We start from the raw sequence: 27,418 nt of genomic DNA, 5'->3' as shown, positions 1-27,418 counted from the left end.
TTTGTTGTACATCAGTGGTAAGAATTGACCTCAAAGGAAGGCTTGATCATGCCTCCCTTAAATGCCTCGCTTATCTGATAACTTAGCACCTCCACCCCCACTTTACACCTTTTATCTGAAGTAGCTCTTTACCCCAGACCTCTTAATAAGGTCAATCTCAATCTACTCGACTCCTTCCTGCTTCCTCACCCTACCTTCCCTACCTCTCCACTTCCTCCCTCTAGTTACTGTGCCCTCTAGCGTCATGCCTAAAGCCTCCACTCTTTATATTGTGTCTTCACATAACTCCGCACACTTCTTCTCTATATGCTATGGACTGCTCTTTCTCCACTTTACCCACTAAGGCATTCCTAAAGGAAAGTACTCTTCTTAACTTTCTGGAAGTAGCCTCTAAATACTTGTAAATAAATAAAATAAACAAATGTTGGGAATATGGGCCACACTGGTACACCCTCCTCCACCCAGTGACAGAGGACACATAAGCCTCACTCCCTGCTCCAAGTTTCCATGTGCTGGGTGCATTTCTATAGTTTGCAGCCACAGGCTTAGTGATGCCACACAGCACCAGTCATCAATAAATGAAAGAAAAGTGAAATTATATATTACGTTTTTTTTTTTTTTAAATCAATTCATAGGAGGAATTACATAAACAAGCAAGAAAAAAACACAGAACTGACTTTTGCCAGCCCTAATTTATAAATAAAGACATAGCTGTGCAGAGTCTGTGGTGTGCGTAATGTCTTAATTTCCTCATTCTGACCATGGTCCATCACTCATTCCTTCCTTAACCTGCAGAAGAGAGCCACCATATTAATCCCATGCCTCTCTTTCATCTTCTTCCCAAAAATAAAATCTCAGAAGGGGCCTTGAATGTGCCTCATATTGTGTTTAAGACTTCTTACTGATCTTGTTGTTGCTTCAGGAATATCTCGGAATTGGTGATTTCAAATTCAGGTCCTGTGGTCATGTACCAGCATCTAAATAAGTAATGTATTTCTGTTACAACAGCAGCAGATAGGTACCCATCCTCTGGATTGGTTGCCCACACCAGTGGTCCCTTTGAAGTCCATCAGGTACCATATTTTTGGTGGGTGGGTGATTGTCTAAAATATGTTCTCTTCTCATCGTAATCCCACAAACATGAATACCTGGTAGAGACCTAGTAAGCATATAAGCCCCTTTATCTAAGCTGAGTTTAAAAAAAGACATCATTGATTAGGGTAGTGGACCTTCTAAGCCCTTCACACAAGCATTATAACTGAGGACTCTATTCCATATCACTTCCAGGTACCAATTTTACATTAATACTCCAATGTAATCACAAAGACAGGGGAAGAGCAGTAACAGTGGCATAAGACTGAAGAATAAGAAAGTCTCTAACAGTTTGTCAAAAGACCTGACATAGTTATACATTTTAACACGTGAAAGGTTATCTGAGAACACGAAAAGTGGCTCAAAGCACATACCTTACTGCAGTAGTGAATATGTTAGCATATTAAAATGGCAGGTGTTAGAGTGAAAGTGCTTCAATTAATGTACAGCTAGGTAGGGCCTGATTGAGATCTTGGTGGACGAGTTACTCCATCTCAATATTCCCCATGGGATTTATATTTTGGCGGATGGGATAGCCGTCACCGTTGTGATGGAGTAACTCATCTGCCAAGAACTCAATCAGGCCCATTGCTATAAAATGGTGCCAGAAGGACATTGATATTGTACATAAAACAATCCTGAATCATGGATCTTTTCTTCTGTCCAGGATCTCTGTCTAGCAGGGTACAGCACAGATCTGATATGGGTGAGGCTTCAGTACACTACTGAAAATAGGGTCCATGTTAACATTCTTCACCCCTTCGGGAAGCTTGACTGTGAATGCCCTGAGCAGGCTTGTGAAGAAGATGAAGAGCTCGATCCTGGCCAACTGCTCCCCCAAACACACACGGTGTCCTGCAAGAAGAAGACAGCTGTAGTCACCTATTTTACAACAATCATATGCAATGTTTAAAATACAAAATCTGCAATAACACAGGAGAAAGAATGCTCCTGATGTGGGGGTGGGATGCAAGAGGTATACCTTCCTGCACAATAACAATCTTGCTCATAATACAGGCACCTTTGCACCGTGGTGGAAAAGTGTACGTGTCGCTCTTGGCAGCCTGAAATGTGCCAGTGCAGAGAGAGAGCTAAAGAGCTCTATATCTTAGTAGATGATATTTGTACAAAATATTGGATTTTCAATATCGAGCTACAAAAATATCGAGTTTTTAATCTTTTGACACATAAATATTGTGATGAAGAAATTTTGTTGTCAAAAATATCGATTTGTTTAGGTAAGTAATATAATTTAAAAAATATCTGTGTTATTAATATCTTTTTCAATGTATAGATGTAAAAAATATAATTTTTGAATTCATATTATGTTTTCAATTCATAGTTTAATTGTGTATGTTATATATTATTCGTACAATTGTTGTTAATATTTTTAAATATAGTTTGTAATTTTAAGCTATATATATTTGAATTTATTTATTGGTTTTTGCTCATTTAATTAAAACCATTGCAAGTAGCATCATCGTTCTAAAAAACCAACAAAGTTAAAATTTTGACTCATTATACAAAAACAAAAACACATCATTGTATCAATGACTGCACTGTAGCGCACAGATCTAAATTCATAATGCGATAAAATACACAATATGGGGCTGTGTGAGGCCGTGACAAACCTCCAAATGTCTGAGTGCTCGCCTAGTGCAACGATGGTTGTAAGTTTTTATTGCATCCCTTGTCTCACCCAGGACCGGGCCATCTAAATCCTAGGGCAAGGGTTTGTAAAGGCAATAGTGCTGACTTAGTACAGTTTCTTCTGTTACCCAGAGTTGCATATTATGCTTACCAATATACCTAATTATTTCATTTTAGTTAGAAAACACTTAAAAATTAGGATAGTGCCAAATAGTTAAAAACACCCTATGGATCTAAATAAAACTGCGAGAATGTATTCACAATCTTAAACTATTAATCAGTGCCCCTGAGGTCTTTTTGTTTTCTTTCCGCTATTTTCAGAAACTTTACCAGGCAACAGTTTAGTTCCAAGAACTCTCCAGAGAAGCATACCATGTATGCCTGTCTGCAGCTGTGAATGCCTCTCAAATCAAATAGGGGGTGATGAACAATCTTCCGTTCAGGCAAGAGGGCTTTGCATATGCAGATCAGATGTTGCAGGTCTTCTCTTGCTTCGCCACACAACCTACACGTTGTTACAATTGAGCTTCATTTCTATGGTGGAAGGTGGAAAAGAGAGGGAAGTATACCTAAGCGATAACGCAGGTAGTTCTCTTTCCTTGTCTTGGTGAGTCCCGTCTGCAAATAGGCTTGTGGTGCGGCCCTACTGTAGCTGTGATTGAAAAACCAGCCATGTGATCTGCTCGCTAATGTTGCTTTATCAGCTATCAATGAGGCTTGTTCCTTCATTTTGTTTATTATCCCTTTGTAGCATCGATGGGAAGCAGGGGCCCCAAAGGTTCTCAGTGCCTAAGATCTTAGTGAGTCTTGAAGATAATTCCTTGTTGGGCAGGATTCTCTGGTGGAGAGTTTGCCCCATAAGTGGGAGTTCAGAGTGCCCAGCACTTGGTATATGTGGCTCTTCTTCCAAGGTCTTGCTTCAACAGGTCCAACTCCTGTCTGATTTGTGCAGGCAACATGAACCTTGGGAGTCTAAAAAACATTCTATAGGCTCCCACAACTATTTTGTCTAAGTTGGAGGCATCCCTGCCTCTCATCACTTTGCTTCCATATGTAACTGTTGGCACCAGTTTTGCCTGGATGACAGAGAAGTGAGATCAGATTAGAGCTGGCTATTGTATTCTTTTAGTTTTTGAGAGTAATTGCCAGTGCAGTCCCTTTCCTCCTCAGTGCCTCCTTTTGTTGTGCAAAAGAGCTCTTGTCAACCAATATCACTCCCTGATATTTATATTCGTTGACTCTCTCCAGGCTCTGTTTGGCTAGGAACCAACTGTATGCCTTTCTGCGCTGACTGGAGTGTACAACCATGATCTTCGGTTTGTCCAGATTGATGGTTAGACCCTATTCTTCTGAGTACTGCTGAGTGGCGACTAATAGATGTTGTAGCCCAACAAGAGTTCGACTTATGAGGATCAGATCATCTGCATATAATACATTTGAAAATACTATACAACCCAGTTTTGGTGCATGGGCATTACAGAAATTAAGCCTACATGTTATATCTGCCATAAACAAATAGAACAGAGTAAGGGCTAAAAAACAACCTTGTTTTAAACCTTTCAAGGTCGAAATCCATCTAGAAAGATGAGAGCCAGACCCTATCTTAACTTGCACTCAGGTGTTTGTGTGTAGCTGAATCAGTACATTCAAAAGGGCCGATGGGATCTTCCAACTGCGTAGTTTAGTCCACAATTTCGTCCAGTCTATGTGATCAAACACTGCTTGGTAGTCAATAAAACAAAGGAACAAAGGTGTATTTTTCCCCCATTGGGTGTCGATCAATAGAGAGAAAGCAGGATGTTGGTAGAGAATCCTGTCAGCTTAGAGAAGCAGTCTGATTTGGAGGAATCACAGCATTATCATTTGCCCATCTGGCTAGCTCTCCCAAGACTACCCCAGCAAAGTACTTGGTTTCACTGTCAATGATGCCCACAAGTCTACAGTTTTTTAGGTTATACTTTTCCCCATGCTTGTAAATGGGCGATATGACCAAGCCTCTCCAAGATGCCGGAATTGCCTCATGGTTAACTGGAGCCAGGCTATCAACCTAGTGGGAAAGGTCTGCCTTAAAGAGTGCAGGAGGTATTTCGTTGGCACCCAGGGCCCACTCCCACCTTCCCTTAGTTATCTGTCTCTTTATTTGATCCTTTATCACTGTGAGCTGGTTTCTTTAGGAGCCCAGATGCGGTTTGTGGTTGGGCACACTTATCTCACCTCACACACCAGATGATGCCTCTGCATGGCTGTTGAAGTGATCCTTTAAGTACTTTTGCCACACTTCTTCCTTTACTCTGCAGGGGCTGTAGGTGGAAGTTTACCCATTGCCAAAAGCAAGCAAGGTTACTATAAGTGGAGTTGTAAAGAAGCTTGGCCCATCATGAGTCTTCTTCATCCCTTAGTACTAGCCAAATTAATTGCTTCAGGGCAGCCTCTGATGTCTCAACTCCCTTTGCAAGACGATGTTTATTGCATAGAGACGAAGTTTTCTTATGATTTTATTTTATGATTATTTTAAGAGACTTGATTTGCCTTTGCTGGGCCAGTGTGCCACTTACCTGGTGACCCACTGCCTGGGGCATCCTTCCTTGATTGACTGTGGTGGCATGTGCTTCAGCCAACGTGCCTGTGAAGCCCTCCCATGTCGCCACTGGGTCCCTGCTCACTTCTCTTATTTCCATTGCAAGGTTCTTTCCGATCTCATGAGGTTGTCAAGTGACCTTCTATCACATTTAATTCTTTTGTTGTTCAAGGTGTAAGTAGAACAAATGTTTTTTTACTTGTGCCATTACTATTGCGTTTGTGGTGAGAGTAGTTTCTAAGGGAAGGTGGCCACTATCGCCTCTGCTGCCTACTTGAAATGCAATTATTATTTGGAAAATTGAAAGACTTGCATGTGTAGTCTATTGTTGTACTGGCCGTGGTTCAGTGAAAAGTTGCTGCTGGTGGGTGATAATGGCAGAAGCAGCCATTAGGGGCTCTGAGACCAAGTTATTCCAAATCCAGCAATAGCATAATTGCAACTTTATCCTTTCTCCCCCATTGACCTATTTCTTGTGGCGGGATGTCCCAGTGTACGGATTGATTAGCTATTAGCTCATCATCATTGTTTGATCCAAATAAGTGTATGTTAAGGTCTCCCGTCATAATGATGGCTGATGCTGTCTCCTCCTCCAGCAGCCTAGTGACTTCACATGTGACCCAAGTTGAACCTTCCACCTTGTGCTTTGGGAGCAAATATACATTTATTATGACTATCGATGTTTCTTTGCGATCATGCTTGACTGTTATTCTAATGGTCTATAAGGAATTAACCAAAGAGTCTGGGAATTGTAACTCTTTGATCTTATCAATGCTTACAATGTAAATGTATATGGTTAGTCTGCTTTGAAAGTGATCAAATCTTGAGGCTTTGCGAGCGGGACAATGGAAGACAGTGAACCCTTGTAAATGCTCAGGGTGATCCAACCACATCACCTATAGTGCAATAAGGTCAAAACAATGAAAGTATGATAAAAGTTCTTGATCTCAGGTTTTGCTTCTCAATAAGTTGATGTTCCAGGAGCATAAACTTTTCTGGGCTGAGTCTTGACTTTTCGTTGTCACTGAATCGCATTCGGAGTGTTTATAGAACTGGGGGGTGAGGACCAGTCTGTTGCTTTCACCCTTTCTGGCTCAGCTTGTTAAGCGGTTGACTTGGATGTGGGAGTAGGTGTGGGAGATGTCCCTCGTGCTCCCCTAAGTACTGAGTAAGAATTTCTCAGCAGAAACTCCAGATGGGAATCTTTGTAATGCTTGAGTAATTTATAGTGTTGAAGCGGGTGTCAGGTTTGGAGGGGAGCAGGGTGGGAAGTTAGAATAATTAAGTAATATTACATTTTTAATTTATTATTAATTCTTTTATTGATAATTAATTATGCAAATTATGTAAGTATATTTTCTAAGTTATATTGTAGGTGGGGGTTGTTGGAGTTGTAGGGTAGAGGGTGGGGAGTTAATTAAGTAATAATTGATTATTAATTAATAATTCATTCATTATTAATTCTTTAATTGCTAATTAATTATGTAAGTTGTGTAATTATTAATTTTTTTAAGTTATATTTTAGTTGCGGGTTGTTTGGTTTGTAGGGGGATAAAGTGAAAGTTACTCAAGTAATGATTAATTACCAATTCATTATTAATTTTTATTTAAATATTTAATTGATTTATAATTATGTAATTTGTTTATTAATTCTTTCATTTATTATATATTATGATGGGTTATTGTGTTTGTAGTGGAATAGGGTTGGAAGTTATTTAAGTAATAATGAATTAATAAGTTATTCATTTATTAATAATTGTTTTATTGAATACTTAATATGTTAATTGTGCTATTTTGTTTATTTAATTATATTTTAATTGTGGGCTGCTAGGTTTGTGGGAGTATAGTGTGGGGATTAAATTGAATAAGCAATTATTTTATTTGTTTATTTAATATTACTTATTAAAAAATTTAATAAATATGTAAATTGTATAATTGTTTTTTAAATTTACATATATTAGGAGTTTTTTTTTATAGTTTTGGTAAATTAATAGAGTTATTAAAATATGTGTTTGAAGTGTATTACATTCTCTACTGATACACAGAGTGGAATGGTAATAGTAAGTATTATCCCTCTGGAGTCCAACACTTTCCCTACTGTTGCACAGACTGGAGAAGGAATAGTGGTAAATTTTACCCCTCCAGAGTCGAACGCTTTTCCTACTGTTGCACAGACTGGAGTAGGAATAGTCAATTTAACCCCTCTGCAGTCAAACGCTTTCACTACTGTTGCACAGATTGGAGTGGGAATAGTACATTTTACCTTATGGAGTCCATTACTTTCCCTACTGTTGCCCAGTTTGTAGTGGGAATAGTAAATGTAACCCCTCTGAAGTCCACCATTTTCTCTGCCGTTTTATGGACTGGAGTGAAAATGGTAAATTTTACCCCTACAGAGTCCAACGCTTTCCTTACTGTTGTACACACTGACGGGGAAATAGTATGTTTATTTTTCACATACTGTACTACTTTTTAATATTTTTTAAATACATGTAATAATATTATTTGTTACTTTTAGGGTTGAGCACGCAAGCGCTCTGTCCCTGTTGTAATCTCTCTGTGGGCTTAACCATGCCCACGTCACTTTCGTTGGTTTGTGGGCTTGCCTTTCAAAATCCGCATGATTTCACTTGTGAAAGGCAGGCATATGTTATGCTTATTCTGGTGTTTAGCCCTCCTCAAGCGCACCGGCCAACTACTGAAAATATACGAGGCTCTATGTTTTCTGCATCGTTTCTGGACTACTTTTTCCCTTTATTTCGTAGGCAGCACAATCTCGCTAGGCAGTAATCGAGTGCTTTTCATGACTACCAGTTTAATTCTATTGTTTATCCTAGCGCTCCTTTGCAAAATTCAAGGTTTTACACAGCGCAATCGCTCTCATGTTTTTTTTATTACTAAGCAATGGCATCACCTTCACGCTCATGGCATGGCTCTTTAAATCAGCTCCCTTATGTGAAATTGTGTTACTTTTCATTTTCAGTTCGTGTGGCAAGAAACGTCTGTAAAGGAGTTTACAACGCTAATAGCTGTAACTCGAGCAAAAGTGAGACCCAATGCATTGCAAATGCTTGTTAATATTATCTGTATATATGTGTATATATATATACATAAGAGCATTGTGAATCCCCCGGGGAGACCTATTGTTTCTGCTATAGGGTCTCTCCTGGAGAACACGTCTGGGTACATTGATTACTTTTTGAGACCTTTTGTTGAAAGCCTTCCATCTTATATAAAAGATACAACACAGTTTTTAAGGATTATTGATGGAATTGAATGGGAAGATGACTATCTACTTCTAACTATGGATGTTACTAGCCTGTATACTTGCATCCAAGATGATTTAGGGTTAGTAGCAATTCGACATTTTCTAAGGGCAAGATCACTTTCATTTCTGATGCATACTGAGATGATCTGTGATATGATCAGTTTTTGCCTCAATAACAATTTCTTTCTCTTTGATGACAAGCTGTACAAACAAACACAGGGTACGGCTATGGGGACTTGTTTCGCACCGAGTTATGCGAATCTGGTGATGGGCTGGTGGGAGGAGCAAATATCTTTTAGCTCACCCGACTGGTGTCGTTATATAGACGACATTTTTGTGATTTGGAAAGGAGATGAGATTTCGGCTAGAGGTTTCGTAGCCTTTCTTAACAATAATGACTATAACTTACATCTAAGTGACCAGAGCAGTAAACAACAGATTGCATTTTTGGATGTGGAAGTTATGGTCCAAGAACAATCATTAAGGACCAAACTCCATTGAAAATTGACGGCTGGTAACAGCATATTGAATGCGAATAGTGCCCATCCACCAAATCTTATCGCTAGTATCCCATTTGGGGTATTTCTAAGAGCCCGCAGGATTTGTAGTACGAGGGAAGACTATCAGAAAGAAAGTGATAATATGCTCTTATGCTTTCTAGAGAGAGGTTATAGGAGCAAAATGATTCTTCAAGCTAAAAACAAGGCGGATAACATTAAGAGAGAGAATCTGATATACTCGAGGATGGATTCAGATGTAGGTGATCAAAAGGTGAGATTCATCACAACCTATTCTAACCAGTCACAGGTCCTGAGAAAGATTTTGAATAGGAGTTGGCATATACTACAGAACGACTCCACCTTAGGTAGTGTTATCTCGGAGGCGCCTGGGATCACCTTTCGCAAGGGTAGATCGTTAAGAGATGATCTCAGCCGTAATAGAATAACTAGGGACAGTGTTAGAGCTATGTCCCTAGATCATTCTGTGGGTTTTTTCTGTTGCAGACAATGCAAGGCATGCAAATATAGTAGCAACTGTCTTAAAGTATTTGGGGAAAATGGGCATTGGACTTATCAAATTCGAGGACATTTCAATTGCAATACAGAGTTTTGTGTTTACTGCCTGATGTGCCCCTGTGGGAAACTGTATGTGGGTAGCACAATACACAAGGCTAAAAAAAGGGTTCTTGAAAACATTCGAGCGATTCGTAATTTTGATCGAATATACCCAGTGGCAAGACATTTCCATGATATACATAATGGGGATGAAAGGTTGTTGAGCTTTGCAGTTATTGATCAGATTAAGCCTAGTATTAGGGGAGGCAATAGAGAGAAAAAGATGAGGATTTTGGAATCAAAGTTGATTATCAGACTCAACACCCTGAGCCCTGGGGGTTGGAATTCAAGTGAGGAGATGAATGTACATTTAGGCTAATTGAAGTTGCTGGATATGCATTTTTGTCAGACAATTTTAATCATATTTTATTTATATTTTGTGGGTTTTTTATGGCAAATTTTGTGATAGATGTGACACTGTTAGGGGTGTTTTTATATGTGGTAGGTAGTAAGACACACATATCTGCACACATACATATAAATTGTTTTGAACATCAATATAGGGCTGTCAAAGTACATTTGTATACCAATGCGTAAACAATTTTTTGTTCAGGAATACAATGTCATCCGATGTATACTATGCTTTTATAGCTTTTGGACCACTTTTTGATATCAACAATATTTAAATATCTCATATTTAATATGGAGGTTATTTAAATGATATTAATTAATCAATGTTCAAAGAGAGTAAGTAATGTGGATATTTTCAGGAATACAATGTTATCTAGTATATACTATGCTTTTATATTTTTTGGACCATTTTGGATATTAATAATATTTAATATTTAATATGGAAGCTATTTAAATGATTATAATGGTTATAATTAATTCATGTTTAAAGAGAGTAAGGAATGTGGATAATTTTGTAACCATAAGATTACTTTTAGTATTGTGGATGGGTCTTTTTGGACATTCCAAGATGGTGCTGACGTTCGCACATTGCGGGATAGTTATGTAATCTGATAGTTCTCTTTTTATCTTTTTGTGTATGTTGGTTGTGGTATATAGTTGGTGTGTGAGACACTCTCAATTGTTACGTGATCAAGGCTACGGCTGAAACACGTTGTACTGGGAGGAAGCATTGGTGAATAAAGCATTTTGGACTTTCATTTGGTGTCCGGGAACTCTCTGCATGTAACAGGAGTAATGTTGGTATTAATTTGTGGATGGCTCGGTCCACGCCTGGACCCCTGGACCGCTACTGAATTAGCAGCCCCGGATGTCTGGCAACGTTATATATATATATATATTTATTTAATATTTTTAGTAGAAGTGTTTTTGTTAATTTATTTAATATTTTGCATTTGATTTGTTCCTTTTTGTATAGTAGTAAATCAAAATAAGTAATATCATTTTAAATAGATTTTTTAATATTAGTGTCATATATATATATATATATATTTATTTATGTATATATATATATATATATATATATAAACTTACACATATATCTATCTGTGCATGTTTAATGTAAGGATATATTTATTTATAGTATTAATTGTTACTTAAATATATTCAGGCCTCAAAAATAAAACATTTTTTACTAGACCTGCTGGCTGAGTAGTCTGAATAATCTACTGGACCTAACTGTAATGTACTTGACCCATTAACTGGTCTCAAATTGTGTGATCCTAGGCAAATATTGTATTTTCCAGAGTAACCTTTTTCTTCGTTCTCATATATGAGTGCACTTTCAAATATATGAGTCCAGCATTTCCTGCTGTAAAAAAAACTTCTTTTGTTTGGTTAAATACACTAACCTAATACCAAATAAATTTAGCCCACATATAGGGTACACATGATCCATGACAAATTGCCTCTTAGTTTACTTAGAGGTTTACCATCAGGGCAGGAGTGCTTCTCAGTGTATGTTTAAACACTCACTTTTAATAAGTATAATCCAAAATCATGATGTGGCAGAGCACTGTCATTTACAGATAGTTAATTTCCAAGAAATATCCAAAAACCTCCTCACTAACTTTCAGCTTTACTGATAAAACTATATAGTGTATTAACAATAATCTGTGAAAATTAGGTTTCAGAAAACATATTTATAATTTGCACATCACCAAGTAAAGTGTTCAAATTTTTTTCACCCTATTAAAATATTTTTTTCATCACACAGAAGTACAAAAAAAGACCTTTCACAGCTACTGAAATATATTTTGAAATGTTTATAAAGTTGATTTAGTTATGTTAATGTTGTGTTTTAGGCAGCAAAAACAGGCAGCAAAAAAACGATGGATTAAACCCAGATCTGTGACTGGGGGTGAATGTTTGACAATGTTCAGCATTCCGTCCATCACTTGTTGTTTTTGCATTTATCGCCCTAAGTGGGAAGGGTATGCCCAGACGTGGGTCCCGTGCTTCCCATGCCACTGGATTCAAGCTAGCCTGGCTGATGAGGGGTGAAACCCCGAAACCGGTCCCAGGATGCTTGTTTCCAGTCCAGGGAAGACCTGGCCTAGCAGTTCGGGCTGGACTGTTCCCATGGGGAACAGGGTCAAGACTGATTTGCATATGGCTGGGTCCAAACTGGAATGGCATGGGCAGCAAAAAAACGATGGATTAAACCCAGATCTGTGACTGGGGGTGAATGTTTGACAATGTTCAGCATTCCGTCCATCACTTGTTGTTTTTGCATTTGTCGCCCTAAGTGGGAAGGGTATGCCCAGACGTGGGTCCCGTGCTTCCCATGCCACTGGATTCAAGCTAGCCTGGCTGATGAGGGGTGAAACCCCGAAACCGGTCCCAGGATGCTTGTTTCCAGTCCAGGGAAGACCTGGCCTAGCAGTTCGGGCTGGACTGTTCCCATGGGGAACAGGGTCAAGACTGATTTGCATATGGCTGGGTCCAAACTGGAATGGCATGGGCAGCAAAAAAACGATGGATTAAACCCAGATCTGTGACTGGGGGTGAATGATTGACAATGTTCAGCATTCCGTCCATCACTTGTTGTTTTTGCATTTGTCGCCCTAAGTGGGAGGGGTATGCCCAGACGTGGGTCCCGTGCTTCCCATGCCACTGGATTCAAGCTAGCCTGGCTGATGAGGGGTGAAACCCCGAAACCGGTCCCAGGATGCTTGTTTCCAGTCCAGGGAAGACCTGGCCTAGCAGTTCGGGCTGGACTGTTCCCATGGGGAACAGGGTCAAGACTGATTTGCATATGGCTGGGTCCAAACTGGAAAGGCATGGGCAGCAAAAAAACGATGGATTAAACCCAGATCTGTGACTGGGGGTGAATGTTTGACAATGTTCAGCATTCCGTCCATCACTTGTTGTTTTTGCATTTGTCGCCCTAAGTGGGAAGGGTATGCCCAGACGTGGGTCCCGTGCTTCCTATGCCACTGGATTCAAGCTAGCCTGGCTGATGAGGGGTGAAACCCCGAAACCGGTCCCAGGATGCTTGTTTCCAGTCCAGGGAAGACCTGGCCTAGCAGTTCGGGCTGGACTGTTCCCATGGGGAACAGGGTCAAGACTGATTTGCATATGGCTGGGTCCAAACTGGAATGGCATGGGCAGCAAAAAAACGATGGATTAAACCCAGATCTGTGACTGGGGGTGAATGTTTGACAATGTTCAGCATTCCGTCCATCACTTGTTGTTTTTGCATTTGTCGCCCTAAGTGGGAAGGGTATGCCCAGACGTGGGTCCCGTGCTTCCCATGCCACTGGATTCAAGCTAGCCTGGCTGATGAGGGGTGAAACCCCGAAACCGGTCCCAGGATGCTTGTTTCCAGTCCAGGGAAGACCTGGCCTAGCAGTTCGGGCTGGACTGTTCCCATGGGGAACAGGGTCAAGACTGATTTGCATATGGCTGGGTCCAAACTGGAATGGCATGGGCAGCAAAAAAACGATGGATTAAACCCAGATCTGTGACTGGGGGTGAATGTTTGACAATGTTCAGCATTCCGTCCATCACTTGTTGTTTTTGCATTTGTCGCCCTAAGTGGGAAGGGTATGCCCAGACGTGGGTCCCGTGCTTCCCATGCCACTGGATTCAAGCTAGCCTGGCTGATGAGGGGTGAAACCCCGAAACCGGTCCCAGGATGCTTGTTTCCAGTCCAGGGAAGACCTGGCCTAGCAGTTCGGGCTGGACTGTTCCCATGGGGAACAGGGTCAAGACTGATTTGCATATGGCTGGGTCCAAACTGGAATGGCATGGGCAGCAAAAAAACGATGGATTAAACCCAGATCTGTGACTGGGGGTGAATGTTTGACAATGTTCAGCATTCCGTCCATCACTTGTTGTTTTTGCATTTGTCGCTCTAAGTGGGAAGGGTATGCCCAGACGTGGGTCCCGTGCTTCCCATGCCACTGGATTCAAGCTAGCCTGGCTGATGAGGGGTGAAACCCCGAAACCAGTCCCAGGATGCTTGTTTCCAGTCCAGGGAAGACCTGGCCTAGCAGTTCGGGCTGGACTGTTCCCATGGGGAACAGGGTCAAGACTGATTTGCATATGGCTGGGTCCAAACTGGAATGGCATGGGCAGCAAAAAAACGATGGATTAAACCCAGATCTGTGACTGGGGGTGAATGATTGACAATGTTCAGCATTCCGTCCATCACTTGTTGTTTTTGCATTTGTCGCCCTAAGTGGGAGGGGTATGCCCAGACGTGGGTCCCGTGCTTCCCATGCCACTGGATTCAAGCTAGCCTGGCTGATGAGGGGTGAAACCCCGAAACCGGTCCCAGGATGCTTGTTTCCAGTCCAGGGAAGACCTGGCCTAGCAGTTCGGGCTGGACTGTTCCCATGGGGAACAGGGTCAAGACTGATTTGCATATGGCTGGGTCCAAACTGGAAAGGCATGGGCAGCAAAAAAACGATGGATTAAACCCAGATCTGTGACTGGGGGTGAATGTTTGACAATGTTCAGCATTCCGTCCATCACTTGTTGTTTTTGCATTTGTCGCCCTAAGTGGGAAGGGTATGCCCAGACGTGGGTCCCGTGCTTCCCATGCCACTGGATTCAAGCTAGCCTGGCTGATGAGGGGTGAAACCCCGAAACCGGTCCCAGGATGCTTGTTTCCAATCCAGGGAAGACCTGGCCTAGCAGTTCGGGCTGGACTGTTCCCATGGGGAACAGGGTCAAGACTGATTTGCATATGGCTGGGTCCAAACTGGAATGGCATGGGCAGCAAAAAAACGATGGATTAAACCCAGATCTGTGACTGGGGGTGAATGTTTGACAATGTTCAGCATTCCGTCCATCACTTGTTGTTTTTGCATTTGTCGCCCTAAGTGGGAAGGGTATGCCCAGACGTGGGTCCCGTGCTTCCCATGCCACTGGATTCAAGCTAGCCTGGCTGATGAGGGGTGAAACCCCGAAACCGGTCCCAGGATGCTTGTTTCCAGTCCAGGGAAGACCTGGCCTAGCAGTTCGGGCTGGACTGTTCCCATGGGGAACAGGGTCAAGACTGATTTGCATATGGCTGGGTCCAAACTGGAATGGCATGGGCAGCAAAAAAACGATGGATTAAACCCAGATCTGTGACTGGGGGTGAATGTTTGACAATGTTCAGCATTCCGTCCATCACTTGTTGTTTTTGCATTTGTCGCCCTAAGTGGGAAGGGTATGCCCAGACGTGGGTCCCGTGCTTCCCATGCCACTGGATTCAAGCTAGCCTGGCTGATGAGGGGTGAAACCCCGAAACCGGTCCCAGGATGCTTGTTTCCAGTCCAGGGAAGACCTGGCCTAGCAGTTCGGGCTGGACTGTTCCCATGGGGAACAGGGTCAAGACTGATTTGCATATGGCTGGGTCCTAACTGGAATGGCATGGGCAGCAAAAAAACGATGGATTAAACCCAGATCTGTGACTGGGGGTGAATGTTTGACAATGTTCAGCATTCCGTCCATCACTTGTTGTTTTTGCATTTGTCGCTCTAAGTGGGAAGGGTATGCCCAGACGTGGGTCCCGTGCTTCCCATGCCACTGGATTCAAGCTAGCCTGGCTGATGAGGGGTGAAACCCCGAAACCGGTCCCAGGATGCTTGTTTCCAGTCCAGGGAAGACCTGGCCTAGCAGTTCGGGCTGGACTGTTCCCATGGGGAACAGGGTCAAGACTGATTTGCATATGGCTGGGTCCAAACTGGAATGGCATGGGCAGCAAAAAAACGATGGATTAAACCCAGATCTGTGACTGGGGGTGAATGTTTGACAATGTTCAGCATTCCGTCCATCACTTGTTGTTTTTGCATTTGTCGCCCTAAGTGGGAAGGGTATGCCCAGACGTGGGTCCCGTGCTTCCCATGCCACTGGATTCAAGCTAGCCTGGCTGATGAGGGGTGAAACCCCGAAACCGGTCCCAGGATGCTTGTTTCCAATCCAGGGAAGACCTGGCCTAGCAGTTCGGGCTGGACTGTTCCCATGGGGAACAGGGTCAAGACTGATTTGCATATGGCTGGGTCCAAACTGGAATGGCATGGGCAGCAAAAAAACGATGGATTAAACCCAGATCTGTGACTGGGGGTGAATGTTTGACAATGTTCAGCATTCCGTCCATCACTTGTTGTTTTTGCATGTGTTTTAGGAAAAACCTGATACCAACAGCCTTTCATTTCACACATTCCAGATAGTTCACCTTACAAAATCCTGGAAGTCTGCAGTCACAAGGAAAAGTAATTGCATTGCAAGAAGAAAAACTGACTTTTGACCTCTGTCTTTGAACACAGAGTAAATGTGACAAGAATAAGATTTAAAGGCATCTTAATTGCTAATTCAGTTTCTGACTGAACAGAACACCTGTTCTTTGTAAACTTGCCAGAAGGGGCAAGTAGGTTCTTAAAATAACTCGACCTGATAAAATATGACTCGCCACAGCAAGTGGTTGAGTATATTTTTGGAGCCATGGTATTTGGTTTACATTATATCAATGTTATATATAAAAATATGTAAGAATTACTATTTTTTTATATATATATATATATATATATATATATATATATATATTACAAATCGATATTTTTGTATATATATTAGTGTTAGACGGTAATTTTTTTCAATATTTTTGTACTTGCATTTTGCAGTACACATAGAAGTGCCAAATCGCCATTGTAGATCATGTATGTACAGGAAGGGACACCTTCTTGTACATAAACAGTCTAACCCCTCAATGCAGACACCCTTGCACCATGGTGCAGGGATGCCTGCGTTGGAGCAGGCAGCTTGGGGCCAGATGTAGCAAAAAAAATCATACCGACTCGTAATTTGCAACTCGCAAAATTGTATGCAGAAAGGTGTTTCAGACACCTTCTGCGACTCGCTATGGGGTCGCAAAGACCCACCTCATGAATATTAATGAGGTGGGTCGCATTTTGCGACCCCATAGCGAGTCCATGCATTCACAGGGATGGTGGCCTGCTGAAGACAGCAGACCTCCATGTCTGTGACTGGTTTTTTAATAAAGCAGTTTTTTCTTTTTAAATTGCAGTCCGTTTTCCTTAAAGGAAAACGAGTTGCAATTCAAAAAAATAATGAAACCATTTGGTTTCATTTTTTCAGAGTCCATTGGACCACTGCCTGCTCTGAAAAATATTTTCAGCGACATTCACAAAGGGGAAGTGGTCCCATGGGGACCCCTTCCCTTTTGCGAATGTGTTACCACCAGACTGCGAGTTGGTTTGCGACCCCATTTGTGGTCACAAAGCAACTCAGCATGGCGATGCGGTCGCAAATAGGAAGGGAACACCCCTTCCTATTTGCGAGTCGCATCCTCAAATTGCGAGTCGGCACCGACTCGCAATTTGAGGATGAGCATCGCGTTCGGCCTTTTGCATGCCGCAAACTACGTTTTTCGAAGTTTGCGACATGCAAAAGGCTTCCTACATCTGGCCCTTAGTTCCTTAATTCAGTGCTGATGCACGGGTAAACACAGGGGTGCACCGTATTCCTGTAAATACGACACATCCCTGCATTTCAAAAGTAGCACAGCATGGTGCTGCTATTTTTGATGCAGCACCGTGCTGCACCTCTTTGTCATAAATCTGTGCCTACAATTTCCAACTCTTTTATTTTATGAAACAGTAATTATTTTCTCATTTTATGGCAGTTTATCATATGCTGTGCTTAATACAATTTTAAAGAAATCACTTTCATATGCACTGTGCCTTCAGACACAGGCTGGGACCTCGTGGTACCATAAATAAAGAAGTCAATAACTTTGTCCCCATCCTAACGTCAACCAGGATTCAGTTCCTTTACTTTCTCGTTTTACATGCACATATAGATCTGTATCAGTTGCATTAACTAATCTTGTTTCTGTACAAGACTGCATTTCCTCCCAAACACTTCACTTGAATTCGTCGTTAATTTTAAGTGTGCGGTGCTCTCTTTTTTTTATAAACATTTATCTGAAGGTGAAGGCCACCAGGCAAGTCTATCCTTTTGACTTCCTGGGCCTGAAGGTGATTACAACTCTCTCTGTCTTAAGGTCCTCAAGGTTCTGACAAGGAGGCCAGCTGCTGGCCTGCCCCTGTCGTTGCTGCTGCTGAAGCATTGACACGCTAGCAGGCTTTGGTCTATTCCTTTCCCGCTGTGGCCTCCTAGTGGCAAATTTATGGGTGGATTGCATCATTCTTGCAGCACGCAACACAGTAGATGCTGATGAAAACCTTAAGTCATATTTTTGAAGCCACGCAAAACCACGTTGCATGGCTTTGAGTAGCTCTAAAACAATGGAGTAATTCAACGCAGCGTAAATCCCTGGTTCGCCTTACTCTTCCCTAGGAAGGTATTCCATGGGCTTTGCATGAGTGTTCCCATACAACTCCCATGGATTTTGACACATTCCCAAATTTACAAGAACTTGTAAACCTGGGAATGCACCAAAAACTCACTCCTCCTTAGTGGAGGGGTAACAAGGAGAAATACTTTTATTTCTCTCCCCTTCTACCTCTTTCTGTGTGTGCTGAATTGTGCAGCTCACATAGAAAGGGAAATATGCCTCCCATCCTGCACAAAAACATTCCTGCATGTACCAAAGGCACCCTTGCACCATAGTGCAAGGGTGCCTGCATTGTTGCTAGGCAGCCATTGTGCACCAGTGCATGGGAAAGGACAAGAATGTGTTGTATGCCTTAAATATTGTGCATTCCTGCCCTTTCCCAGTGAGAGAGTGCAGCACAGAAAGATGACTTGCTGTGCTGCTCTGCAGCACTTTCCCATAAATATGGGCTGAAGTTTCTCGAAGTAGTCCCGAGTGATTCCTGGCTGCATGCGAGTCACTTGTGGTGCTGGCCAGGAGTGGCGTAGCCAGGGTGTCATGGGCCCTAATGCAAAAAAGGAAATGGGCCCCACGGCTGCTGTTTAAAATATAAAATACAGCAATATTCAGGCTTCAGTAGCCCCTCAGGCCTCTGGGCCCTGGTGCACTGCACCTGCTGCACCAATGGAAGCTACGACGCAGCTGGCCATGGCAGACAGTGGTGCTTTCAATGTCTGGCTTGGAAGGCAGCTGAGGAGGAATATGCCTGACAAGAGGGCTAGAGAAGGAGGCTTATCTACCAGGTTAAACAAGCATTGGCAAAGCCAATAGATTTCACCTAAGGAACATCTATTGGATCCATCAATGTTTTTTTTACTATATTGTGCAGCAGTACGAGCTCAGGTTTTGATATACGTCGTTGTGCACATGTACATGTTTCAGAGTGTAACTAAAAACAAAATGCTCCATGTTTTCATGGCTGTACCAACATGCCAAGTACCATATTGCACCACTTGAGTCTTGACTTTTCTGTGGATTTTTTTTGAGGGTATGTTACTGCCACACAATATGGCAAAAGCAAATTGGATGAGCTCAAGCAACCCGCTGAAATGTTTTACGAAAAATACCCCAATTGTTCCAGCTTGGCATTGTAATTCGTTAGATCGTGGAGTGGCAAATTGCATTTCTGTCTGCTTTTACAGAAGCAGCAGCATCCTTTATAGACAAAAGAAAGCAACAATTATTTTTCAGAGCATGAAAAATAAATGTAGCTGTGCCACTGGCCCATATCAATTATCAAAACAGTGCTGCACTTTTTACTAATCAATAAAATAATAATAAAAAGGGGCTGAAATCTCAGCTGTCATGCGTGCAATTAGGGACAGAACTAGTTAACATGTCAGACACGACTATAAAAGAGAAATCAGACTTTTCGAGGTTGACCACATACAGGTGATATTTGCCTGATGTGCATCCCTACTGCGTGGCATGGGACCTCGATCTGCAAGCTGCTCTGCCTTTGGCCCCCATGGAGGAGGGGCAGCCCTCATTACAGCCCTGTACCTGTATTGTCCAATAGGGACTGAGCTGCCTGAAACCTGATTGAGGTGTTTCTGCTCACTCTACATTTCAAAGTTATAGCAATCCCTTGCATACTCGCCAGTGTGCACCAGGCTCTCTGCTGTGGCCGTTTGAAGTTTTGCTTTTAAAATCTCTTTTTATAGGTCATTTTTTTAGAACAAGCCTGTTGTCAAGGCCACACATAGTATTAAACTTGTATGATACAATTGTGATTGTAGCACACTCAATCAAAAGAAGAACAAGAAAAAGACAACCAATGGTACATCTGTTCAGCATACACACCTTCCACAAGTGCAGATATCGAATTAACCAAATCCAAGCCCTCACCCTCAGTCTCGACCTCAGTACCCCCACCGCAAGTGCTTCAAATAGTATATCAGTAGTTCCCAAACATTGATACATCCAAGCCCCAGTATAGACATGAAGGAATACACACACTGTCAACCACCCACAACTCATCCCGACCCGAAGCAATGTCAATACCCTAGCACGTTTCAACCACTGGTCCTGTGTAACAGTATGGGCCGCACCTTTTGAATGTGTGCCTCATGTGCACTTCCTCCAACAGGGTGGCCCAAATTGCCAATTCATCCTTTAGTTTATCATCCCTGTAGTGTTGGGGGCCCCAGGTCCTCATGCTACTAAATGTGGTGACACAGAGACATGGTGGTAGATTCTAGTAACTGGCCCCTGGGCATGTAAGCCTGGCCCTTTTTATTAGCAGAGGCCACCTGACTGGTGACGCCTGTGATGAATGGGTGTGGGGTGTGTGTGGAAGCCAGCCCTCAGCAGAGTGGCTGGTGGAAACATTAGAACATGTGCAGCATGACACTACATCCCTCCCAAACTTTATTGAAAAAATCAAATCACCAAGTCCAAACTGTGGGAGAGAAAACATCAACTATAAGCAATCACTGAGTCTCTTCAGGCGGTCCATCTAACATGCAGCATGGAACAGGTAGAGCTGGGCAATATGCATCACGGCACGCCTCCATTGTTTAACCAGACTGCTCTGGACATGAATGGCAGTGTGGATGAAGTCAGGATGCTTCAGTCACTTGTCCATGATGTCTCAATTCGCTTGGGGAGTGTCAGTCCTGTCCCACCTGGGCTCACTGTGATAAAATCTATTTACAAAGTTCGATGCAGGTGCATCTGGAGCACTGGGGAGTCCACTTTACGCATCTCTGGAAGGCATTCCGACTCTGGGGATGGCACACCTTTAATGACTGCGGATGACCTTGATGAGAGAAGCATCATCCGTGAAGGCCTTGTGCATCCGGATGTCCATTGACAGAGCAGCGGCAGGCTTCCCTCTCGTGCCAGAACTCCATTGGACAGGAGTCTCCTAGAGGCACCTTAGCTGGCTGCCACGGGACCGTGTGGACTATGCAGGGCCTATCGCAGGCCAAGCTAAGGCATCGCTGAGCAACTGCCCACAGGACCATATCCCAGTGAAGCATAGAGCCACAAGGGTGGTTGTTGCATGGTCAGTGTGCTCGGCCATCAGGACTCCGGTGCTCTGGCCTTAGTGCATTAGTCTTTGGGTGAGCAGTCTCTGTCTGTGACCATAGTGCTTCCTGGTACCTGTGGGGAGCTGCCTCAGACACATCTCTTGTCACAGTTTTCCTCTCTCACCAGAATTCCCTTGAGCCCCTTGCCCCTGGATTGCCACAGGACTACGTCTGAGCCTCATGCAACCCCAAGGGTGGATGATCCGAATGGTCTGGTCTGCTCTCGTCGGCAGGTGTCTGATTCAGGGGGGCTCATGGCAGGTGTACGGATGGTCAGCTTCCCATGGTGCCGGGGATGCCTTGTCAAGGTCAGATGTTGTTGCTGACTTTGACTCCACTCGGTGGTGCTTTCTGGTCCTTCAGTGGTTGGGTGATACACCTCGTAAAATGATGATCTCTTTTCATCTTTCGGAAGATCAACAGGTGGCGGTGCCTTCTATGGTGAAAGGATGACTTGAGGGACTTCGTGGCCACTGGCGGTGCTTGCCTGGGATGTGCAGTTGGGACCAGGGATGCCATCGAGGTAAAGCAGCCGGTGACAGGTGGCAGGATGGTCTCATTGGAAAGTGTGAGGCCTGGACACGGTTCGCGCATGCTGGCAGCTTACAATTGGTCCACTCGAAGAGCTGTCTCCAGTGACGTCTGCTTACCCCGGTGGCTATCTTGTGCTGATGGATTCCCTCTTGCCTGCTGGCACGAGTCCTCAGTCATGTCTCTCTTCTTCCTTTCATTGGCGCACCTGTGGTAGAGTTGATCTGCGGTGTGACTGGTCTGTGACACCCTTCTCCTCTTCCTCCATTCACGTTGTGGCATCGTGCCATGTTCTTCTCTCCTGTTTCCTTCTCGGTGTGGTGTCACTCCACGGGTCGCATGCTGCGCCACATGGACCTTTAGCTGCACCTCTGCCGGTGCATCTTGCTCTGTCGCAGTCTCTTGCAGGCTGAGTCCTGTCAGTAGGACTTGATCCTCTCTTCTGGCAGACCTCTCGCAGGTCTGGTCCGTTCCCGGATATCTTTGGTGGACCGCCCCCCGACTGGAGGGTCACCATCCTCTTCTCTGCGTCTTCACTCAAGGGCACCTCTCTTGCACCTTGACACTGTGCTGTTGCAGCACTCGCTCCTGCCTCCGTCTGCTTGGCAGGATTGGTCAGTTCTGCTGACCTGCTGAACGATAGGCCAATGGTGGCCATCTTGTGCTGTGGTGTGGCTAGCTGGTGCGGCCTCTTCTCCCTGGTGTTGCATCACGCTCTCAGGCTCCTAGCTGTGCTGTCAGGTTTGTGCGTGCCCCTCTGCGCGCCCCTGACATTGTCTCTTTTCCTTCTGGGTGTCCTTTGCTGACACCTGGCATGCCTCTCTCCTGTCATGCGGTGATGTCCATCACTGCTGGGGGCATGTGGCGCTCTCTCGGGGGTAGCGGCGGACGGCCGCTAGAGGCCTCACAGGCCATGCGGGTTCTCTGGTATCTCGCATGGCACTTGGGACCTACTCAAACTTTTACAAGTTGGTTGGGACATCTGCAGTCTCCTCCTCCGCTGTGCAGTGACTGCACACATCACTTCCTCTCTTCTGTGCCGGTTCAGTCTGTGGGAGTGCTGCTACTCTTGCACAGTTACTGTCTGGGTGTGCTGCTTGCTGCCAGTTTGCTTTAGCTAATGCTTGGTTCCTTTTAAAATAGAAAAAGGATGCAGTACCTTTGTTTGGTCACCAGATGTCACTGTTGTGTTGTTTTCAGCTCAGAAACAGTCTTTCCTCCTACCGGGCCTCATTGGGCCTCATTGGTCAAAGGAGATATCGGTGAGGAGCCAAACCACGTTGCCAGATCAGCTCGTCTCTTCCCAGGTATCCTCAGCCCCAGGTGTCCAGGGCTGCAGCTCACCTCCCACGGAAGTGCAATCTTATTTCTTTCTTCTTCTCTTCTTGTTTCTTTTTTTTTCTTGTCTTTCAAACAGCCTTGTAGTGCCGAGGCAGGCAAGTTGCTGGTTGGGGTCGGCAGTGTCGCAGGCCAATCTTTTGTGGGGTGGGGCGGCACTGGGCACTTCACCTTTACTTTGGTGTGTGTCTGCACCATCATGCTTCTCATTGCGCGGCCACAGCAGTCTTCCCATCGCTGCAGGCCATGTTGCAGCCTTCCTAGGCCGTTCTCAGAGTATTGCAGGGAAGGGGGGGCGGACCTAGTATTTCTCTTCTCATTCGGGGCATGGCAGCATCATTGCAACAGTGTATTCGCAGCTGCAGCAGACTTCCCTCACACTGCAGGCAGCTATATCAACTGCTGGTTGCTTTTGAGGGGAAAGGGTGGGGGCTGTCCCGGGTGCTCTACCTCGTTGGTGCGTGTTAGCACCATCGCACTTTTCTTTTCGCGGTCGCAGCCATCTTGACAGTGCTGCAGGCAGCCATGCTGCATGCTGTGATGGGGGTTGCCAGTCTGGGACAGATGGACAGCCCTTGATGTTCTTCACATGTGCTGGTGGGGCTGGGGCTGTGTTGCGCCTTCCTCTCCCTTCATCTAAGGGATCCCAGGCCTCAAGCTGCAGAGCTGCTCGGCATTGCGACTGCGGGAGCCCCAGCACTTGGGTGGCTGCTGGGGTCTTACACACTGCGCCAGTGCCCTCACTGGCTGATCTTCTTGTCCTGGCAGTAAATGGGGGGTGCTTTATGCAGAGGCTCCTCTTCCCCCACAACCAACATCAAAGTTGGTGCCGGCGCCCATGTGGGGTCAGACCCATTTGTCGCAATTGTAGTGTTGCAAGGCCCTAGGCCCTCATGCTACTAAATGAGGTGACACAGAGACATGGTTGTGGGTTCTAATAACTGGCCCCTGGGCATGTGCACCCAGCCCTTTTTATTAGCTCGGTCACCTGACTGGTAACGCCTGTGATGGATGGGTGTGGGGTGAGTGTGGAAGCCAGCCCTCAGCAGAGTGGCTAGTAGAAACACTAGAACGTGTCCAGTAGGACACTAAGACCCCGTCAATTAAGTTTCATGTGCACCTCCTCCACCAGCGCCCACTCACCTACTTGTTTATACCAAAAAGTAATGGAAGGCTCCCTAGTGTTCGGCCACTCTTCTCTTAGCCAGTACCAAAGTCAGCTGAAGGGACTGCCAGTGCATCCTACACCCCTCTAGATCGTTTAACAATCCCAAGCAGACACACCTGGGGTGATTCCTCAATCATCAGTGTAGTCACCTCCTGCAACTGTAAAACTCTGCCATCCAATGGGCTCACACTCTCGGGTATGGCGAGGCCGAATGCAGAAAGGAAGCTTGCCCTCCACTACGTCTGGACAATCCGCACTCCTGTCACCATACATCCAACTAAGTTTAACAGGTGTCAGATATGTATGGTGCACATGACATAGTTGACATACACTAGAGGAAATCTAGTGTTGCAGGACATCTGTTTCACCAATTTGCAGGTCATGCTCTTTTCCAAATCAGTCAAGGGTGTTGCCACAACTCCCCCTGAGCCTAATGGGTCACGGGCTCTGTCCTGTCCATCTTGAGTGCTTTATAAAAACGCATCATCGTATGTCTCGCTGCCCGAGCTGTCAACTTCAAATGTAGGGGTTCTGTCTGGTGGGAAATATTCAGGAAGTCTATCCAGATTTCCCACGCAGTACTTGCCCATTTGGCAGATTGCGCCTCCTTCCACTGCAAGTGCCTCCTGTGCTTCATCGAAAGTAAGGAATTTCTCTTCTGGGTAAAGATCACCTAGTGACTCACACCCCCTCACACCACCTTCCCTCCATCACACCACCGACCTCTTCACTGATGCGGCTCAAGGGCAACAGTGTCCAGATAACAAGATCCCAAGCAAAAGGCAGCAGCTTCAAAACCCTGATCACCATGCGTTCCCACACCTCCACCACCTGTCTAATCAGATTGGGAACATCATGCGGCAAAAACGAGGGCGCTGCCCCTCTTGTTGGACCTGCTGCCAACCGTAGACCAGGCACTTTGCCAATTGATCATCCGAACTGCTGATATTTCCGTATTTTGCACTCCTGTTGTTGCTGCTATTTTTGCTCTTACGTCAGCGCTTAAAAACCGAAAACAAATTACTGGGGGAATTGTTATATAAGTTCGGGGGCATTTGTATTTTAGTATTTTTAACCATTTTTACTCTTTGAGGTTTGGGTAGACTCTAAACCACACTGAACATGAAGAGCTGATCACCTGACCACCACCTTTGTAGGTCAGTGTTCTAGACGTCGGGAGAAGGGATGATAAAACGAGAGCGCTACGCCACTTGTTGGAACTGCTGACACTTTGGCCCACATTTATACTTTTTTAGTGCCGCATTTGCGTCATTTTTTTATGCAAAAGCGGCACAAACGTACATATTCAATTGTATTTTGCATGTTTGCGCCGCTTTTGCATCAAAAAATTACGCAAATGCGGCGCTAAAAAGTATAAATATGGGCCTTTTTTCTTTGAATTGAGAGAACAACCGTAACAGTAGGCACTTTGTCAATTGATCATCTGAACTGCTGATATTTGAGTATTTTGCACTCTTGTTATCGCTGCTACTCTTGATCACCCATTTGTGGGTGAAGCATAATTCTCTATTTTTCCATTGGCGCTTTTAAAAAACTCAAAATGAATTACTTACTAGGGGCCATTGTTATATAAAGGTCGGTGACATTTGTATTTTAGAATTTGTAGTATTTTTAATCATTTTTACTGTTCGAGGCAGTGGTAAGCTCAAAATCACACAGAACAGGAAGGGCTGATCCCCGGACTGCCATCTTTGTAGGTCACAGTCTAGACTTCATGAGAAGGAAGATACAAATGAGGGCGCAGAAGGTCCGCTAAAGGCAAGCTGGACTGCACCAGCATGCAACCGAACGGGACCAGGAGACAGGGACCGTGCCAGATGTAGTATAGAAAAACAGGTAAAAATTAGATATTCTTGCAATGCACTCCTGCCACAATCATAGCAAAACACTGTGCTGGAAAGGCAATCCTGGCCTTCTAGAAGGACCATTTTCTTGTCTTAATTGTAAATCAGTCTGCTGGCCAGTTAAGGAGACTCATGTTTGTACATTAAACACTGATAAAAGATCTAACACAAAAAATCTTGTATTTTAATGCCAGATCCTTGCCTAAAAACATTGTTTAGAGATCTGGGATGCGATCTAAGACTCTAGGCTGGACCAAGTGTTAATTACAGAAATCTGATTAAAAGAATCTACCCTACCCGAAGTCTCAGCTCATATACCATCCGTGTACTAGTTACTGAATTGTCATAGAACTGACAGCCCAGGAGACGGCACAGCCATTATATGTAAAGATATTTTTACTTGTCCCACTGAACTCAAGGCCCCATAAACAGATTTTAGTTATTTTGCAAAGATCGGAAAAGCTTTGAAGGTGAAGTCCTTAATGGACCACCTGGTCACCATCCCCATATGACCACTAATCTTCCATCAAAAATAACCCCATTAAGCATCAAACATGCCCATTACTTATCAGACACTTCAACCTACAATTTGAAAATACTGAAGATCCCCTCTGCAGACAATGAATCACTGGCCCAACTCACAGAGCAGGCAATACACTAGATCTCCCTTGTTCAAACATTGGAACCACTGAAATTCTTGACATTGCCCCATCAACTTGGACAGATCATTCTTTATTCACTTCTCTGTCATGCTACCTGGCGACAAAATAAAAGCAGGCCCGTCCTTAGCCCCTAAGAGACCCTAGAGCCTCATGAATGTTGAAACGTTTTATAATCACTTCATCCCTCCATCTAATGACCATGATAAAACCCTCATTATTCACATTGAAAACCTTAATATTGCCATTCTAACATCTTTAAACAGCTGTGCACCCCCTGAAAGTAAATAAATCAGTCAGAGGTCTCTCTCAGAATTTTTTTTATTTTATTGAATTAAGACTAAAAAGAAAATGCAAA

At 43.9% G+C, this 27,418-nt stretch overlaps 1 protein-coding gene across 1 annotated transcript in view; it reads right to left on the bottom strand.

Annotated features, from left to right (window-relative positions):
• Positions 1 to 475: 475 nt before the first annotated feature.
• Positions 476 to 27,418, bottom strand: part of LOC138265299 (cytochrome P450 2J4-like) — a 60,791-nt gene continuing 33,848 nt past the window's right edge. The window contains exon 9 of the mRNA XM_069212905.1: positions 476 to 1,947. Coding sequence (XP_069069006.1) covers positions 1,769 to 1,947 — 179 coding nt within the window. The 3' untranslated portion in view covers positions 476 to 1,768. The remainder of the gene's footprint in view (positions 1,948 to 27,418) is intronic.

The sequence above is a fragment of the Pleurodeles waltl genome, chromosome 11 (genome assembly GCF_031143425.1).
Source record: "Pleurodeles waltl isolate 20211129_DDA chromosome 11, aPleWal1.hap1.20221129, whole genome shotgun sequence".
NCBI classification, from domain to species: Eukaryota; Metazoa; Chordata; class Amphibia; order Caudata; family Salamandridae; genus Pleurodeles; species Pleurodeles waltl.
This window is presented reverse-complemented; position numbering and strand designations above follow the sequence as displayed.